This window comes from Mercenaria mercenaria, chromosome 13, assembly GCF_021730395.1.
Source record: "Mercenaria mercenaria strain notata chromosome 13, MADL_Memer_1, whole genome shotgun sequence".
Lineage (NCBI taxonomy): Eukaryota > Metazoa > Mollusca > Bivalvia > Venerida > Veneridae > Mercenaria > Mercenaria mercenaria.
Genome location: NC_069373.1, coordinates 60,563,202 through 60,581,233, shown reverse-complemented (window position 1 = coordinate 60,581,233; position 18,032 = coordinate 60,563,202). Strand labels below are relative to the sequence as shown.

General features: G+C 36.0%; 2 protein-coding genes across 16 annotated transcripts in view; both read right to left on the bottom strand.

Annotated features, from left to right (window-relative positions):
- The window catches only part of LOC123530286 (cilia- and flagella-associated protein 54-like), a 112,642-nt gene that overhangs the window by 3,863 nt on the left and 90,747 nt on the right, over positions 1 to 18,032 (bottom strand). For 9 of the 15 annotated variants that reach the window (XM_053521975.1, XM_053521978.1, XM_053521986.1 and 6 more), the window contains 14 exons: positions 15,192 to 15,394; positions 14,719 to 14,745; positions 12,908 to 13,083; positions 10,704 to 10,883; positions 10,027 to 10,205; positions 9,568 to 9,585; positions 9,119 to 9,139; positions 4,817 to 4,941; positions 3,905 to 4,013; positions 3,131 to 3,287; positions 1,895 to 2,150; positions 1,481 to 1,606; positions 925 to 1,096; positions 206 to 456 (listed from right to left, as the gene is read on the bottom strand). In XM_053521975.1, the coding sequence (XP_053377950.1) occupies positions 206 to 456; positions 925 to 1,096; positions 1,481 to 1,606; positions 1,895 to 2,150; positions 3,131 to 3,287; positions 3,905 to 4,013; positions 4,817 to 4,941; positions 9,119 to 9,139; positions 9,568 to 9,585; positions 10,027 to 10,205; positions 10,704 to 10,883; positions 12,908 to 13,083; positions 14,719 to 14,745; positions 15,192 to 15,394 (2,000 nt within the window). The remainder of the gene's footprint in view (positions 1 to 205; positions 457 to 924; positions 1,097 to 1,480; positions 1,607 to 1,894; positions 2,151 to 3,130; positions 3,288 to 3,904; positions 4,014 to 4,816; positions 4,942 to 9,118; positions 9,140 to 9,567; positions 9,586 to 10,026; positions 10,206 to 10,703; positions 10,884 to 12,907; positions 13,084 to 14,718; positions 14,746 to 15,191; positions 15,395 to 18,032) is intronic. The other 6 variants (XM_053521982.1, XM_053521989.1, XM_053521977.1 and 3 more) reach the window with 5 other exon arrangements.
- On the bottom strand, positions 4,951 to 9,106 carry LOC128547966 (uncharacterized). The gene has a single exon (XM_053521990.1). The coding sequence runs from the start codon at positions 8,107 to 8,109 to the stop codon at positions 6,817 to 6,819; it is 1,293 nt and encodes a 430-aa protein (XP_053377965.1). The 5' UTR covers positions 8,110 to 9,106; the 3' UTR covers positions 4,951 to 6,816.

Here is an 18,032-nt window from a genome sequence, read left to right as displayed (position 1 = left end):
CAAATGAACTAAAAAACAAGATAACCTACTGGGGTAGCAGCGAACTTGCTAGCACATTCACGCCTCTATTAAGCAACAAAACAAAGCTGCTGAAGACAGGTGGCTGCTTCAGTCAGATGGAAATAAGAACAAGATTGTCTGCTTAAAGGCAAGTGCTGCTTAAAACAGGTGACAGCTAAGGCAGATTCAACTGTAACAGATATACCTGGTGCTGGTATTTCTATATCAATTTGTATCTGTGTTTCTGCCTCAATGTCTGAAGGATGTGTCAGGTTTGTTTCGTATGACCTGGTTACAAGTTGGAGCTCCGTGGCTGGTTCAGACGAAAGAGGAAGTTGAAGATCGGCAGGAGGATATACAGCACAGCAATTTGTTCCATATGCATTTAGGTTGTCACTCAAGTAACTGTGCATTCTATTCAGCCTTATTGTCCAAGTACCAGAGAATAGCATGGATCTAAAAATAACATATATTTCATTAACAAAACAATGATTCAGCCTAAAGAAAATCAACACTACATTAATATTAGTTGGACAGCCCTAGAAATGGAATGAATGCCTGCAACTCAAGCTTGGGGTCCAAGGTTCAAACCCAGCTAGGGTAAAATCTTGCCCATCTGTCATCAGAAAAATTACAGGTTTTTTGTAGGAAACACACTAAAAGAACTCAAATAAGCTTTCACTGCAATTCAAGCATCTGGCTGACTTTGAGCTCTGTCTTCAAACTGACCAATGATAAACCTAAATTCTGAGCCTGGTCACTAGAAACAGTTATATAAGGTCTTAAAATTGACCAAAGACAAAGCTAAATTCTGTACCTGGTCTCCAAACACTGTTTTATAACTTCAAACCCCATAGATGCAATGTCAACAAAATTTTCAAATTTTACTTTTTGTTAACAGAAAAGTAGTTAAAGACAAATTACCTCACAACATCATGATTTAGTGATGTGTCACTTTCAGCATGACTGATGAATCCAAGGTCAAACTCAGGTCCAAGGTCACCAGATGAGTTCTGGTTTACACGATCCTCCTGCTTTCCACTTGATGCTGATATAGTAGACGTACTGCACAGACGTTGAAGAATTGTCTGATAACCTGTAATCAGTATAACTGTTTTTTTTCTATGCTCTAGAATGACTTTTTTATAAAATTTATCAATTATGTTGCTTCAGAACAAAGATTTAACTAGGTATGGTTTGGTTCCATTCATCATCCTGTCCATCAGACATAATAATGGATCTGACTCTAAGCATTAAGTGTGTTTTTTTTAAGTAAACTGCAAAACATAATCTAGACAAAAAGAAATTTTCCTTAAAAGTAAAACAAAACTTTTGAAAGTCAACCAAGTCTCCTGCTAAAAAAACATAGGAAATTATTGAACAGTGGGAATATTTGTAGACATAAACCGTAACCAATTTTCCTTTTAATCTAATTAGATGTAATTAATTCTTCAAATTTGCCACTGTTAAAATATTATACCTAGGAACTGTATCCAGCTCAGATCATTGGCTGCTTCTTTAGCTTTCTGTATCAGTTCCTCATAGGTATCAACATGCTTCACTTCTTGTGCTTCTACCAAGGGAGCTAACTCTTCCTCTATCTCATCTGTAAATTGCATATTAATTAGGAATAAATAAGAGAATGAAAGAAAGAAAGAACAGATGTCTTTACAATGATTTTTTTCAATGGTGTTTATTTTTTCAAGTCATGTACTCCTTTTACATTTCTTGTCTCAGCAAGAAAATTGCCCTTCCTTATGTTTAAAATTGCTAGTTCAGATCACCGAATTAAAGTAATAAAACTGTATTCTTGTAGGTGACTGAATACTAACAATGAGTGGAAGGACTGAACTATTTTATACTCCCTACATCCTAATATTTGCTAAACACTTACTCTTATAGACTTTCTTCTTCTCTCCAAGAACGTAACCTCCAACAAGGTCAAGGGCAACAAAATCTGGCATCTCCTGCTGAGCCTTCTCTGACAGCTGCTGTGATGTTACGCTAACATCACCTATCAGCAGCAACCTGTTACGCTGTGTGTTGGCAACAGCAGCAGCAGAACGTATCGCCAGCCAGGCAGCATGTCGTTCCTTCTCTTGTTCATTCATACTATCTTTCGACTGCTTTTTGGATGGTTTGTATCTCTTCTGCAGACAAATGCAATGCAATGTTGTGCATTTTTGGTAATAACGATTAAAATTTTGAAAGGCCGATTCATATACACAGAATATATTTAGTTCAGAATATATTTTGTTCTGTCTTTCAACTTTATTTCTTAAATGCGGTGTAAAATCAGGATTGACAAGAACAGAATTATGTTTGTAATTAAACTGAATTTGGTGCAAGACCTTTTTCAGCAATCTAATTTTAAACAATTGCACAATCAATGAGGGCACTTCTTAAAGTTTGATAAAATTGTGCACAAATCTTCAACCACTGAATACTTATTGTAACTGTGCTCCAAAATTTCGCCCAAGGATTGAATGCATAATCTCTTGGTTGGCAGCCTCCAATCTAACTTCACTGGCTCTTTCTCAAAGGCATCTGTTATTTCACAGACATAATTGAATGTACCACTACAATGAGTTGTGGATAACAAAATCCCATCAGAGGTTGAATTTTGTCCAAAAACAAGCTTCTACCTAGTTTTTGGATATATCTCAAACAGAGAGTGTGATTTCCTTATCCGCAACATTTTTAGCATTGTAGATTTACTTTTTCACAGTTCAGTTTACCATTATTTTCATGTGTTTTATATGTGAAATATTGTGCATCCGCCAAACATACGGCTTTTATGTATTCAAATATACAGTTGAACTTTGTTAACTTGAACTCGTCAGGACTGAAAGAATTTTTTCGAGTTATCGGTAGTTCGAGCCATCGAACAATATACATGACACAGGGACTTTGCCGGCCGGGACTTGACGATAAGGTCAAGTGAAGGGTAGTGTTTGAATTATCTGAGCTCGAGCGAACGAGGTTTGACTGTAGTAGTCTGTGAGATAAGATTATCTCACACCTATACTTTTTTCAATATCTCTGTCTCAAAGGTGAGAGAGCAAAATCTGCTCCCTAACTCCTATGAAAATGCAATAAAGCAAAATAACAGCAATCAATATTCATTTACCCTATAGTATTTTTTCTTGGAAGTTTCACTGGAGGTGTCCTCGCTGCCACTTTCAGCACCACTGTATATATCTATAGACGATCCTTCCTTCATTGTGGCAATACCACTGCTGTACATATATATCAGAGCTATCTCTAGATAGGCCTGCCGTATTAACCTGTAAAACATAAGGATAATAGCCATATAGTTTTAGCTGAAAACTTTGTACATGTACTTCATTTCACAGACTGTAGAATGACTACCAACAGAATGGCATTCCAGAAAGTTAAAGAGAAATTAAATAATCATAATCCATAATGTCTGCAAGAAGTATCATATCCCAAACTATGATTTTATTATTGAATAAATTAACTGTTTGGTGTTCAGATGCACCACGCAATATTCAGCAAAGACTCATTGTTTAGAATACAGTCACCTCTATTAAACAGCCAAACTGTCTTAAGCAGCTAGTGTCTCATTTCCCAAAATGGTCATTCATTCTATAGATTATCTGCTGTAAGCAGCCACTTTTTCCTATTCAGGTTTTACTATATACCTTTTTGATTCTAACACAACATCTACTAAAAATTCTGCCTTTTTGTGTCATACCCATTTCCTCTTCATTTATAAATTTTCATGGAAGAGCCAATTTCCTATGACGTATAATATTATTAACAATAACTTTATCGCAGTTTCAGCTATCTTCATTTGAAAGAAAAAACAAAATGGATTGTTATTGAGATAAAAAAGTCAGAAAACAGAATGCCCTGCTGAAATAATTTTGTTAAAACTTACCCCAGATTGTGATCAGTGGAGTGTGATATCTTGATAGCATCTATCAAGGACTGAGCAGCATGTCGGGGTTGATATTTACCCAAATACACCAACATACGCTGAACTTTGCCTGAAATGATTTCTGAAGACTTGATGCATTGCTATTTCTACAGTCAAATAGAATCAGTACATTTCTGAATTGAGCCGTGCCATGGGAAAACCAACATAGTGGGTGTGCGACCAGCATGGATCCAGACCAGCCTGCGCATCCGCGCAGTCTGGTCAGGCTCCATGCTGTTCGCTTTTAAAGCCTATTGGAATTGGAGAAACTGTTAGTGAACAGCATGGAGCCTGACCAGACTGCGCGGATGCGCAGGCTGGTCTGGATCCATGCTGGTCGCAAACCCACTATGTTGGTTTTCTCATGGCACGGCTCAATTATTTAAATTAGCACAGTGAACATGAAAAGCAACACATCAAATTATACGTTACATGATTGTTTGACAAAGTGTTCAAAGCTAAAACATGAAACATTAAGGTCAAACATGAAGTGTTTTCTAAGTCTTTTATCAAATAAAAACTAACTAAAGGTTATGTTTTACATTACAATGATTAATCCAAAACTGATGAACTATTTTAGAAATGGGAACTATCAAACTTCAGAAACAAATTTAAGTTAACTACATGTGTACTAACATCCATCACTGAACAAAATTAACAGCTGTAAACAGCTGTATCTCCACTGAACCACCAACAGCCTACAAGCCAGCTGACTGCTTTATTCTCATCGAAATATTAGACCTTCTCAGAGCTCACACCAACAGTGTCAAGGCCCAGTTATTCTAAGTTAACAACCTTAACCACCTTTTAAATTCGCAGTAATTGTTTACAAGTAAACAAACCAACACTAGTCTAGGCTATACATGCACTCACCAATGTTAAGGAGAAGTTCTGCCTCCAGGTACGCCTCTCTCGTCACACTCACTTGGGATACTGCCAGGGCTGTCATGAGAACACCAAGGACATCTGACCACATTGGAACAGGTTCTATATCAGACCTACATGTACAGATATATAAATGTATTTGTATCACTTTTAAGCTTTATTTTATTATTGTACTTTGGAATTTACACTATTTTGTTCATACTCAATGGATATTTTAAATGTGCTTGAAGAAAAATTATAAAATGACTCTAATGATTCTGTGATACTTTGTGATTCTTAAGTTACTCCCATTAATTAATAGTAATTAAACACTTCTTTGTTAGGTTACATCAATAAAATATCAGTTACACAAGTTCATCTTGCATATTAAATATATTATACTATATCAGATTTATATAGCTCTTTTTAATGATAAACATATTCAAAAGCGTTTCACATATAAAGGCAGCCACTCAGGGTGCCAGATTCATCCACTACCAGTAAAGACAAAGAGTGATCTGACCAGAAGAATAGTGAGAGAAAGCTCCCAATACAAAGAGAGAGAAATCTATTAGATACGCTGCTGGAATGTTCGGTTAACTCAAGTTAAAGCCTAGCTCTTTGCAAAAATAGACAGCCTGGTTGTATAGCACCGATACTTAGCAAAGCCCTCTTTGCTATGAAGAACCAATACTGGCCTCTAAGTTACAATATATGAGGAGACTGTATTTCCCGTCTGCTGAAGTCTATTTTAAAGGAGTATATCAACATAAAATTATGTAAAAGATGTGATCCAGAATTACATAGACTTTCATATAATAACTAAACTAGAAATGTGTCCATGGGACACAGATGCCCCCACTACATGACATCAAAATGACAACTTTTTCCTAGGTCAGGGGCCATAACTCCTACAATACTGAATGAATCCAGACGCGAAACCCCAGTTGCTCAACTGCACATGCTGACCAACATTCCTGTAAATTTTGGTGACTCTAGGTCAAATACTTTTGGAGCTACGCGCAACACGTACAACATTAAAATGACCAATTTTTTAACTAAGTCAGGGGCCATAACTCCTACACGACTGAATGAATCCGGACGCGAAACCCCAGGTGCACAACTGCACATGCTGACCAACATTCCTGTAAACTTTGGTGACTCTAGATCAAATACTTTGGGAGCTATGCACGACACAACATTAAAATTACCAATTTTTACAAAGTCAGGGGCCATAACTCCTACATGACAGAATGAATCCGGAAGCGAAACCCCAGGTGCACAACTACACATGCTGACCAAAATTCCTGTAAAGTTTTGTGACTCTACGTCAAATACTTTTGGAGCTAGGCTCGACACAACATTCTCGAAAGGACGGACAGACAAGGGCAAATCTATATGCCCCCCCCCGGCAAAAGTTGGGGCATAAAAATGAGACAGGACACTAATATGAAATTTCATTTCTAAAATATGCAGCATTTACCACATTTGTGTGCAAAATCTGATGTTTGTTTGCCAAAATTTGACTGGAGTTACAGTCACAAACAGGTAAGGGTCTGAAATCTGGGGCAAGTATCATTCATAGTGACAGTGCAACTTCCTTCCTGAGTAATGCTAAATCAATTAAAATATCAGACACCACTGATAAATTTCTGTTTCACTGCAGATGCTAACACTATTTTGCTCATAATATTTAACTCAAATTATAGATTCTTTCAAACAAGGAAATGCTGTTAGTTTTTTTTTAAAAGGCAACTCTTAAACCTTTCGTATATCCCAACTGAATCATTTTGTGCATCATTCACGCAATTTAATTTATAAATATCCTATTTTTCCTATTATAACTCCACTTTAAAGCTTGTGATTGTAAAAATATAGTACATCAGTTTTCAAGCCCAGATTCGCATAGTATACTATATATGAAAATAAACTACTCTTGTGTTATCTTTAAAATAGCCACAACTGTGCTAAAACCAATATTAGGGCTTTGCAACCAGTATGGATCAAGGTCAGCCATCTGATCTGAAACCATACTGTTTGCTTAATAGTTGCATACAAGCTCTGAAATTAATATACAAACGAACAGTATGGATGTGGGGAAAAATGAACAGTATGGATGTTGAGATAAATGAACAGTATGGATGTTGGGATAAATGAACAGTATGGATGTGGGGATAAATGAACAGTATGGAAGTGGGGATAAATGAACAGTATGGTTGTGAAAATAAAAGAACATTATGGATGTGGGGATAAATGAACAGTACGGATGTGGGGATCAATGAACAGTATGGTTGTGGGGAAAAATGAACAGTATGGTTGTGGGGATAAATGAACAGTATGGTTGTGGGGATAAATGAACAGTATGGTTGTGGGGATAAATGAACAGCATGGATGTGGGGATAAATGAACATCATGGAAGTGGAGATAAATGAACAGCATGGATGTGGGGATAAATGAACAGTATGGATGTGGGGATAAATGAACAGTATGGATGTGGGGATAAATGAACAGCATGGATTTGGGGATAAATGAATGGTATGGATGTTGGGGATAAATGAACAGTATGGATGTGGGGATAAATGAACAGTATGGTTGTGGGGATAAATTAACAGTATGGATGTGGGGATAAATGAACAGCATGGATGTGGGGATAAATGAACATCATGGAAGCGGAGATAAATGAACAGCATGGATGTGGGGATAAATGAACAGTATGGATGTGGGGATAAATGAACAGCATGGATGTGGGGATAAATGAATGGTATGGATGTTGTGGATAAATGAACAGTATGGAAGTGGGGATAAATGAACAGTATGGATGTTGGGATAAATGAACAGCATGGATGTGGGGATAAATGAACAGTATGGATGTTGGGATAATCAAACAGTATGGATGTTGGGATAAACAAACAGTGTATGATTGTTGGGATAAATGAACAGTATGGTTGTTGGGATAAATGAACAGTATGATGGATGTGGGGATAAACAAACAGTATGGATGTGGGGATAAAGGAACAGTATGGATGTGGGGATAAAGGAACTATATGGATGTGGGGATAAAGGAACAGTATGGATGTGGGAATAAAGGAATAGTATGGATGTGGGGATAAACAAACAGTATGGATGTGGGGATAAAGGAATAGTATGGATGTGGGGATAAATGAACTATATTGATGTGGGGATAAAGGAATAGTATGATGAATGTGGGGATAAACAAACAGTATGGATGTGGGGATAAAGGAATAGTATGATGAATATGGGGATAAACTAACAGTATGAATGTGGGGATAAAGGAATAGCATGGATGTGGGGATATATGAACAATATGGATGTGGGGATAAAGGTATAATATGATGAATGTGGGGATAAACAAACAGTATGGATGTGGGGATAAAGGAATAGTATGGATGTGGGGATAAATTAACAATATGGATGTGGGGATAAAGGAATAGTATGATGAATGTGGGGATAAACAAACAGTATGGATGTGGGGATAAAGGAATAGTATGGATGTGGGGATAATTGAACAATATGGATGTGAGGATAAAGGAATAGTACGGATATGGGGATAAATGAACAATATGGATGTGGGGATAAACAAACAGTATGATTGTTGGGATAAACGAACAGTATGGTTGTGGGGATAAATGAACAGTATGGTTGTGGGGATAAATGAACAATATGGATGTAGGGATAAACAAACAGTATGATTGTTGGGATAAACGAACAGTATGGTTGTAGGGATAAACAAACAGTATGGATGTGGGGATAAATGAACAGTATGATGAATGTGGGGATAAAGGAACAGTATAGATGTGGGGATAAAGGAACAGTATGGATGTGGGGATAAACAAACAGTATGGCTGTGGGATAAACAAACAGTATGGATGTGGGGATAAAGGAACAGATCATACTACGGACGCACACTGATCTGGATCCATGCCAGTCATTAAGCTCTTTTGTTGGTTTTTGCACTGTTGGCACTCAATTATGATCCATGGAAAATGTGCAGCAAAGACAGTGAGTTAAAAAGCTACTATAAAAACATAATCCAACCATGAGGAGAGATACAAGTCATGCAAAAAGAATGAGATAATTCAACTTGCTGTGACAAATGACATAATGGAACATAGAAAATCATTTGGGCTACAGATGTTTTAGGCTACAAATGTCAAAGATTTCTCATGTGTTTATGGTGACAAAATACTCGAGTAAAAAAATGGACATGTACTTCCACCACCCCCTTCCCTAAAAAGGGCAAAATAATGTGTGTTCAAGAAAGTTCATAAAGAATGTGTATTTTGCACATACCTTTTTAACACAACATTGTACCTAATAAGACACATCAGTACCTTGATTACACAAACATTAAGTATTGTTAAGATATGCAGAAAAATTTCCCATCTTCTTCAGGTACTGGGTTTGCTCCTTATACAGAAATTTCAGTATTCTCAATAAATTTTAAAGTTCAACTGGATCAGTTATCATAGTCAAGCGTTACTTTGGTAAGAAATAACTTAAAAAGTTAAGTCAATGTGCTATTTTTAAAATAATACTACCTTCCTGAAAAACTAAAGTATGCAAGAAAATAGTGAAGAGTGTTTACACTATAAAGTTTAGACAATAAAGCAAATATTTTTTAAAAGCTCAAGGTGTGAAAATGGTGAAACTAAATCTACCAAAGGGAACTGAAATGTGTGTGAGACAAACTCTATCTACATGTAAACAAGTGGGTTCTGGGATAGATAAGGAAGATTTACCGTGGTTGCTTGACAGTTCTTCAAACAAAAACATTATATATATAGTATCAATGATTATCTATTAAATTCCAAATCACAAGAATTCTTTGATTAACCAAAATGCAACACTTTAGTTAAAATTGGTAATGAACACAGGATATATAAAACTCCATATTATAGATCAAGTATTAAATAAAAATGCAAATCAGGAATGCACACATTTACAAACATGTCTAAAAGTTTGCTGAAGTAAAATACATAAGAGAGGTTGTGACTTCAGACTTGAGCTGGTACACAAATGTGAAATTTCCTTTTAAGCATCCTAGTGGTAAGAATTTCATATACTATTCACAAAATATAGCCTAACATGTTACACTGTATCTTTAAAAGCAAATAACACGTTTAACGTACAGTGGTATGTTACATGTACATGTACTTGTATGAAATCACAACCTCTCTAATGTCAAAATTAATACTTACGAATTTCTAATATTCTTTGCTACATTTCTAGCCATACCATGTCCAACACGCAGTTTGATCTGTACAAGCCTAAGACAGTGCGGGAGATATATATTCCTCAATGGACTATGTGGGGTTGAGAAGTACTGGAGCCGGCCTTCTGGGTAGTAGTGCTCAATTTTCTCACCCAAATCTTCCATCTGAAAAAAGTACAATAAAGGAATTTTAACTGTAGGTCTTTTTGTAATTATTTTTCAGTTATGTAAAAAGCCTTTCTAGTTCTGCCAAGCACATGACTATGAATTCAGAGATCAAGATTTTGATTCACAGACAGGGTGTATTTACTCTGTGACTATTGAGAAAGAACTGCCTCATCCATCTCTGCCTCTAAACTGTTCTCTCTCTACTGAGCTTATAAAACTGACACCATTTTCTCATTGCATATGCCTGTCTTATTTAGCTATTTAGCTATAACCTGTCAAAGACCAGACACAAGTAGACTTTCAGCTGTATTTTAAGTAAAAGCCAAAACAAATTTTGCCCTTGTATGCTGATGAATGCATTCCATAAAATATTATACGCTAAGCTCAGTTGTAAAAGACTGACTTTCAAAACTGTTTTATTGCCAAACAAGTATGACATTAGCCAAACAAACATACATTCTAATGAACATAGTACATAGTTTAGTTGAGATCTACCTGTTTGAGTATAATGTCCTGAGCATGTAGATAGTTTTCCATGGTTCTCTCAGTGAAGATGATACTGTCGTCTGTATGTTCTATTGCCTCCAGGTCTGTCCTCATCACTAAAGCTGTAGCTTTCATCTGAGCACCAGGAATAGAGAGGCAAGGAACTCTTGAAAATGTATTTATACTATCCTGAAATAGTTCAAGGTATAAACCAAGTTTAGAGAGGCACAATACAAGTGAGATCTTCAAATTGTTCAAGGTATAAGCTAATTTTAGAAATGCACATTATACACGAGATCTTCAAATTGTTTAGGGTGTAAACCAAGTTCAGAGAGGCAGAACACATGTGGGATATTCAAATTGTTCAGTATAAACCAAGTTTAGAGAGGCATAGTTCATGAGAAGGTATAACACAACTCTGAAATTGTTCAAAGTGTAAACCAAGATTAGAGCGGCATGGTACATGTCACAAACACAATAAAGCCAAACCTGCATTAAGCAGCCAGCCAATGATGTGATATAACCTAAATGCTTCAGGCAGGTGGTTTCTTAAGACCAGTTGAAATTAGAACAAAAAGTCAGTTTGGGAAGTTAGCTGACTGGCTGCTTAAATACGTTTCTGCTAAATAGAAGCGGCTGCTAATTCAGGTTCATCTGTATACACAAAAAATATAGTATTCACCAGTGCTTCTAAATGATTTAAGTATCATTCTAGGCTTCATTATTACCAGCAGAAGGTTAGTGGTTTTGATAGTGAAACTGTTGACATTGTAAATTCTATCTGTAGCAATACAAGTTCTGTTTTTAGCTCACCTGTCACATAGTGACAAAGTGAGCTTTTGTGATCACCCTTTGTCCGTCGTCTGTGCGTGCGTCCGTCTGTCAACAATTTCTTGTCTGCATGATAGTGGTTTCATTTATGTTTTATTTTAACCAAACTTGCACACAACTTGTATCACCATAAGATCTCGGTTCCTTTCTTGAACTGGCCAGATCCCATTATGGGTTCCAGAGTTATGGCCCCTGAAAGGGCCAAAATTAGCTATTTTGACCTTGTCTGCACAATAGCAGCTTCATTTATGATTTGAATTTAATCAAACTTGCACAAAACTTGTGTCACCATAAGATCTTGGTTCCTTTCTTGAACTGGCCAGATCCCATTATGGGATCCAAAGTGATGGCCCCTGAAAGGGCCAAAATCAGCTAATTTGACCTTGTCTGCACAATAGCAGCTTTATTTATGATTTGATTTTAACCAAACTTGCATACAACTTTTATCACCACAAGATCTTTGTTCCTTTTTTGAACTGGCCAGATTCCATCATGGGTTCCAGAGTTATAGCCCCTTAAAGGTCCAAAATTGGCTATTTTGGCTTTTGCAGCCATATAGAGACTTCATTTATGGTTTGATTTGATACAAACTTCCTAAATATCTTCAACAACAATAAATCTTGGATTCCATGACGAACCTGTCAGATCCGGTCGTAGGTTCCAGAGTTATTTTATATCTTATTACCTCCCCTGATTGTAATCAAAATGGATTTATATCAGTAAGTACTTATAGGACTTATTTGAAATTTCATTATTGTCATTAGTTGGACTGAGACAATCAGGGTAGATAACTATGGACTGATTTTATGTCAAATTACCTCCCTTTATTTCAAATTAAAATGAGTATATCTCCGTAACTAATGAAGATACTGATCTGAAATTTCATTAATGTCAACAGATGGACTTGGACAATCAGTGAAGATACATATTGACTGAATTTATGACAAATTACCTTCTTTATTATTTATCTAAATGAATACACCTTAGCAGCTTCTAATGAGATTGGTTTGAAACAATCATATCATTTTGAGCAATGGTACTCAGGTGAGCGACACAGGGCCATCATGGCCCTCTTGTTATTATATTATTATAATAAATACAATTAAACCCAAATGTAATGCCAAATGTAAACTTCTGTTTGTTCAGACAAATACGTGGGGTGTAGAATTCACTTATGTGAGAAAGCTTTCTACCTGACTTGCAGCAGGTAGTCCTGTGCCTCAAAACAAAGTCCAGAAATGTATCTTGGATCTTCCTCCACCTTTGAAATTAGGAAGTTACCATATGACCTTGTGCTGATGTGACTTAAAATCCAACTATGTAGGGCAATATTTAAGATTTCATCTTTGTTATGCCTAAAATGTATTATTTTCATGCCATACCTGTAGAAGTGAGATTGTATGTTCCAAGTTTTTGCCTTCTATAATGTTCAGACTGGCTCCCTGCATAAGAAATTCAGACTGCTTCTCTATATCACCACAAGCTTCTGCTTCACCCAGACCTTCAGCACAATACTGGCGGCAGTCTGCAAGCTCCTGGAGCACTTTGTTGTCACTTCCTGTGTACAATCAAATTTTCCAGTAAAATATAATAACTTATACAAGGTTTGTGTGTGTGTGTGTGTGTGTGTGTGTGTGTTTTTTTCAAATAAAGGCATTTTGCAAAAGCATTTTCAGTACAGAATTCAGGTTCAGATGTACAGTTTTAAAAAGGTGGTCCTAATGAATTGTACAGGCATTTACAAATACCCTAAAAGCTTTAAACTTACAAAATGCAGAAGTAGGAACTGTTCAATTTTACTAAGTTTGATTGAAATACCACCAACAATTCTGAAACTCTAATGTAGTCTGGACAAGCTTTAATTGTAAAAGAATCTCAGCAAAAAATAATTCTACCTGAAACTAAAATCTTTAAATAATACCCCTTATAAAGAGACATAATTCTTAAACTAGTAGAATTATTCTAGCAGTGATTTTCAAAGAAATGAATTTTGTTACCATAGAAGCTACAAGCATTACGAGGGTTCAACGCAATAAGGGCGTATCTACATATGATTATTATATGTAGATACGCCCTTATTGCGTTGAACCCTCGATTACTCTATCTAATTTTTAAGTTATTGTAGCGTCTAGCATCTTTTAAATTTAAACGTATTTACTCTACACTCATTGTAGAAAGTGTTCCCACATATTAAATCAACACTCATTGTAGAAAGTGTTCCCACATATTAAATCAACTGTCTTTAACAACTGCTTCATGGAATTCACTGGACATGTCCCTTACTACAGAAATGCTAACATTGCTGTCAAATTCTGCTCTCATCCGGATTAGACCCACATTGTCTGACACTCTACAGCTGCACTGCTGTGTCTCCATAGCATTCTAATGGTGCTTGTTCAAACACAGAAGCTTACTGATAATGATTTCTGTTCTTAAGTTTTTACACCAGTTTTAGTTGTCTTAACTAATAGCATATCAAATTGAAATCGGAAATTTCGTAAACGTAACTATAAAAACCTTATTATTTAACATTTATTGCTAATAGCTAGAGAAAAAGGTATAAAATAGCTAAATGAGACAATATACAAGTATGCAGTAACTACAAATATATAGCATTATTAAACTGATATAAAGTAAGTGAGAAAAATGATGAAAATGTTCCAATAACTGGCTATAAGTTATTTTAGTATAATATAAATTACCCTGACCACTATGTAAATGAGGTTGTATTTTTTTTTAAATACAGGAAATGATTTAACCCTTATCATGCTGGACAGGAATGATTATGCCTTTGTGACCAGTGTAGATCTTGATCAGCCTGCACATCTGTGCAGTCTGATCAAGATCTGCACTGTCTGCTATTTGGTCTTTTTTTTTTTTTAAGCACCCCTTTCAACAGTTAATGGTAGTGTCCAAATTGAAAGATGGACAAGTTAATTATATAAATTTAGCAGGGTAAGGGTTAAATAAGTTTTTTTATAAATGCTCAATTGATTATGTTTGATTAACACTACATTTTGTATATTTCAACAATCTTTCAGCTGCGCTTCTGACAAGTGACTTACAACTTCTTCAGATAAAATAGAGGTTAAGGATGAAAATGATTTTAGACACAACGCCTTTGGTTAACTCTAAAGGTAAAATAAAAATGTTCATTTGAAACCTCATTTACAATAAATAGTTATAAACTTACCTATTTTCTCTTTTATTTTTGGAATGCCTAAATATTTCATCATACTTATATAATACTTAATAATACAATTTCAAGGTATTAGACAGAAAGTCTTCACACATTGTACATTTAATTTATATTTGGTTAGTAATAGAGTTACTAAACTAATATATACATTTTATTTATTACAAAATTACAACCATGCATTCGATTTACAATATACACATGCATTACACACTTTCACAAACAGTCCAAGTCAGATAGTCCCATTTTCCCCATTTTTACTAAGAGTTAACATAAGAGATTTAAATTAATTCAACTGAAATTTACCCACAGCTATAGTAGCACATATACTTCTCAAAATATTTTTCAACAGTACTGAACTGACAAAATTTATAGTAGGCATTATAATGCCTAAATTTCTGAGCATACTGAAATCTGACTAGACTGTCTGTGAATATAGACCCTAGTTATCTATATTTGGAAGATTGTACCTTTTACATCTCCCATGCCTCTTATCTCCATCATGAGGCTCTGAACCAGGGAAGACCTGCATGCAAGCCAGAGCCGGGCATCAAGCCGAGACCGAGACTGGAAATTCTGATACTGAAACTGGCTGTTTTCTGGCTCACTAAGTTTGATAAAGAAGGAAGGCTTCTTTCTGCTATTGTCTCCATGACTCTTCAATGAAGAAGGTCTGAAAAGTCAAGTAAATCACTTATTTTATATGACTCAAATTAACGATCTTGTCTACCTTTCCATTATGTATTTACCTTGTAAGGCGTAAAAAAACAAGAGCTGTCTCCATAGGATGACATATGCCCCCGATGGCACTTTGAATGAGTAGTTATGGCCGATGTTAGAGTTAAGGACCTTTGACCTACGGAGCTGGGTCTTGCGCGCGACACGTCGTCTTACTGTGCCACACATTCATGCGTAGTTATTTTAAAATCCATGCATGAATGACAAAGATATGGACCGGACACGCCCATCAATGCACTATCATGAAAAATGACCTTTAACGTCTAAGTGTGACCTTGACCTTTGAGCTACGGACCTGGGTCTTGCGCGCGACACATCGTCTTACTGTGGTACACATTCATGCCAAGTTATTTGAAAATCCATCCATGGTTGACAAAGATATGGACCGGACACGCCCATCAATGCACTATCCTTTAATGTCTAAGTGTGACCTTGACCTTTGAGCTACGGACCTTGGTCTTGCGCGCGACACGTCGTCTTACTGTGGTACACATTCATGCCAAGTTATTTGAAAATCCATCCATCGATGACAAAGATATGGACCGGACACGCCCATCAATGCACTATCCTTTAATGTCTAAGTGTGACCTTGACCTTTGAGCTACTGACCTGGGTCTTGCGCGCGACACGTCGTCTTACTGTGGTACACATTCATGCCAAGTTCTTTGAAAATCCATCCATCGATGACAAAGATATGGACCGGACACGAAAATTGCGGACAGACTGACAGACCGACAGACCGACAGACTGACAGACGGACAGACGGTTCAAAAACTATATGCCTCCCTTCGGGGGCATAAAAATTGTTTGTTTCCGGTATCCCGACCTACCCTAAATTTTTGGCCCAACCCTAAATGTTTTTATGGCCTTGGAGAATTTTTTTTTTTCAACTTTTTAATAAAAAGTTGCAAAACTGCACTTTTTATGCTTTAAACAGGGCCAGTGATGTTAGAAATCAACTTACTGATGCTCTAAAGGCATAACCCCCTTATTTGTATTCATTTTTTGACACAAAAATAATTTCCGAAAAGTCTCCCTTAATAAAAAAAATTTCCAAAAAGAAATAAATTTTTCCGACCTACCTACCCTAATTTTTTTGAACATGTTACCGGAAACAAAGAATTTTTTTTTTAGGCCTAAATAAAATCTACATAAAACAAATATAAAGCACAAAGCACAACACTGTGTAACCCTGAATGTCATCAAGTACTTAATAACAAACAGCAAGTTTTTAATATTCAAAGAATAAACATGAACATCAGCTAATCAAGTGAAATTGCAATACAAAGTGCATCAGTTATACTTGGGAAGGAGTCATCATTTTTTCAACGCTTACCGAGGAATTCAGAAGTCTCATTCATACTACCACGATAAAAATTAGTCTGGCTACTGACTAGATAATCTTTTAAATTTTTTAATAATTTCTCTTATATATTCTGACCTATCTTTCTTGGCTCTGATTATTTACCTGTGTTTTGAGAAGAAACGGGACATAATTATATAAAAGTTGAATAGCCTCAGGAGTTATCTCCTGTGACCAAAACACAGGTTCTGAACATAGACTAGATAAAGATGTGCATCTCTTCTGCATTATTCATCATTATTCATCATTCTTCAATCGAAATGTATATTTCCCAGAGATCACTGTACTTACCACAGAACTTGATCTATGTAAAATAATCTTTAGTTCAAATGTTACTGTTTTATCACTCTTGATAACTCATTCAAATTTCAGGTTAAACATGTTATTACTGAATTTTAACTAGTGCATGCATTAGTTTAGTGTCAAAGTTAAAACCATTCCAGATGAAAAAGGTAAAGTTTCTTGTTTAACGTAGGTAGTCATCAAAGTCCCCACCTGGAATGGATGGAACAACTTATTTCCAACCGGGCCCATAGCAGGGGTCATATTTACCTCCCCAGCATCCAGTCTAGGCTGGAAACAGTACCAATTAAGTAAATCACCTAGAACTGAACACTAGTCGGGATATCAGCCGCAACCGGGAATCGAACTCGGACCGTTGCAGTCCACCTTCTAACCACTGCGCCAATGATTCCCTAGTATATTATTGCAGGGTGCTGTACATTTATTTAAGATGAAAAAGGAAAATCCCTAAATATTTCATATTCAATGATATGCATGGCAGCCTTCTAACAGAATCAGGCTACCTTGGATTACCAACAAATAAAATAATTATCTGGCAATGTCTGCTGACAGCATGATAAAAATCTGAAGAATCAGCTATCAGAAAATGTTGAATGGTGCTAATAAATAAACATATGGAAATATAGACAAGTGGACAGACAGACAGAAATACAAACAGACAGACAGACAGACAGACAAACAGATAGTTTCAATGGTTTGTATTTATCATTTCTATTTTGCCATTGCATGTATCTACCTCTATCAGGTTTTTGTCATGAACAGTGATTTTTGTTTATATGTATCTACTGGGTATATGCAATATATGATATATTTTCTGCAAAACATGTTTTTGTCATGCATTTTGCCATTGTAACTACATGTATCATATCTATCATTATGCACTTATGTGGTACGTTCATCGATCATT

Bases quoted from the DNA above. Each gene is read 5' to 3' on its own strand.
- LOC128547966 (XM_053521990.1), bottom strand. From the start codon at position 8,109: ATGCTATTCCTTTATCCCCACATTCATACTGTTAGTTTATCCCCATAT.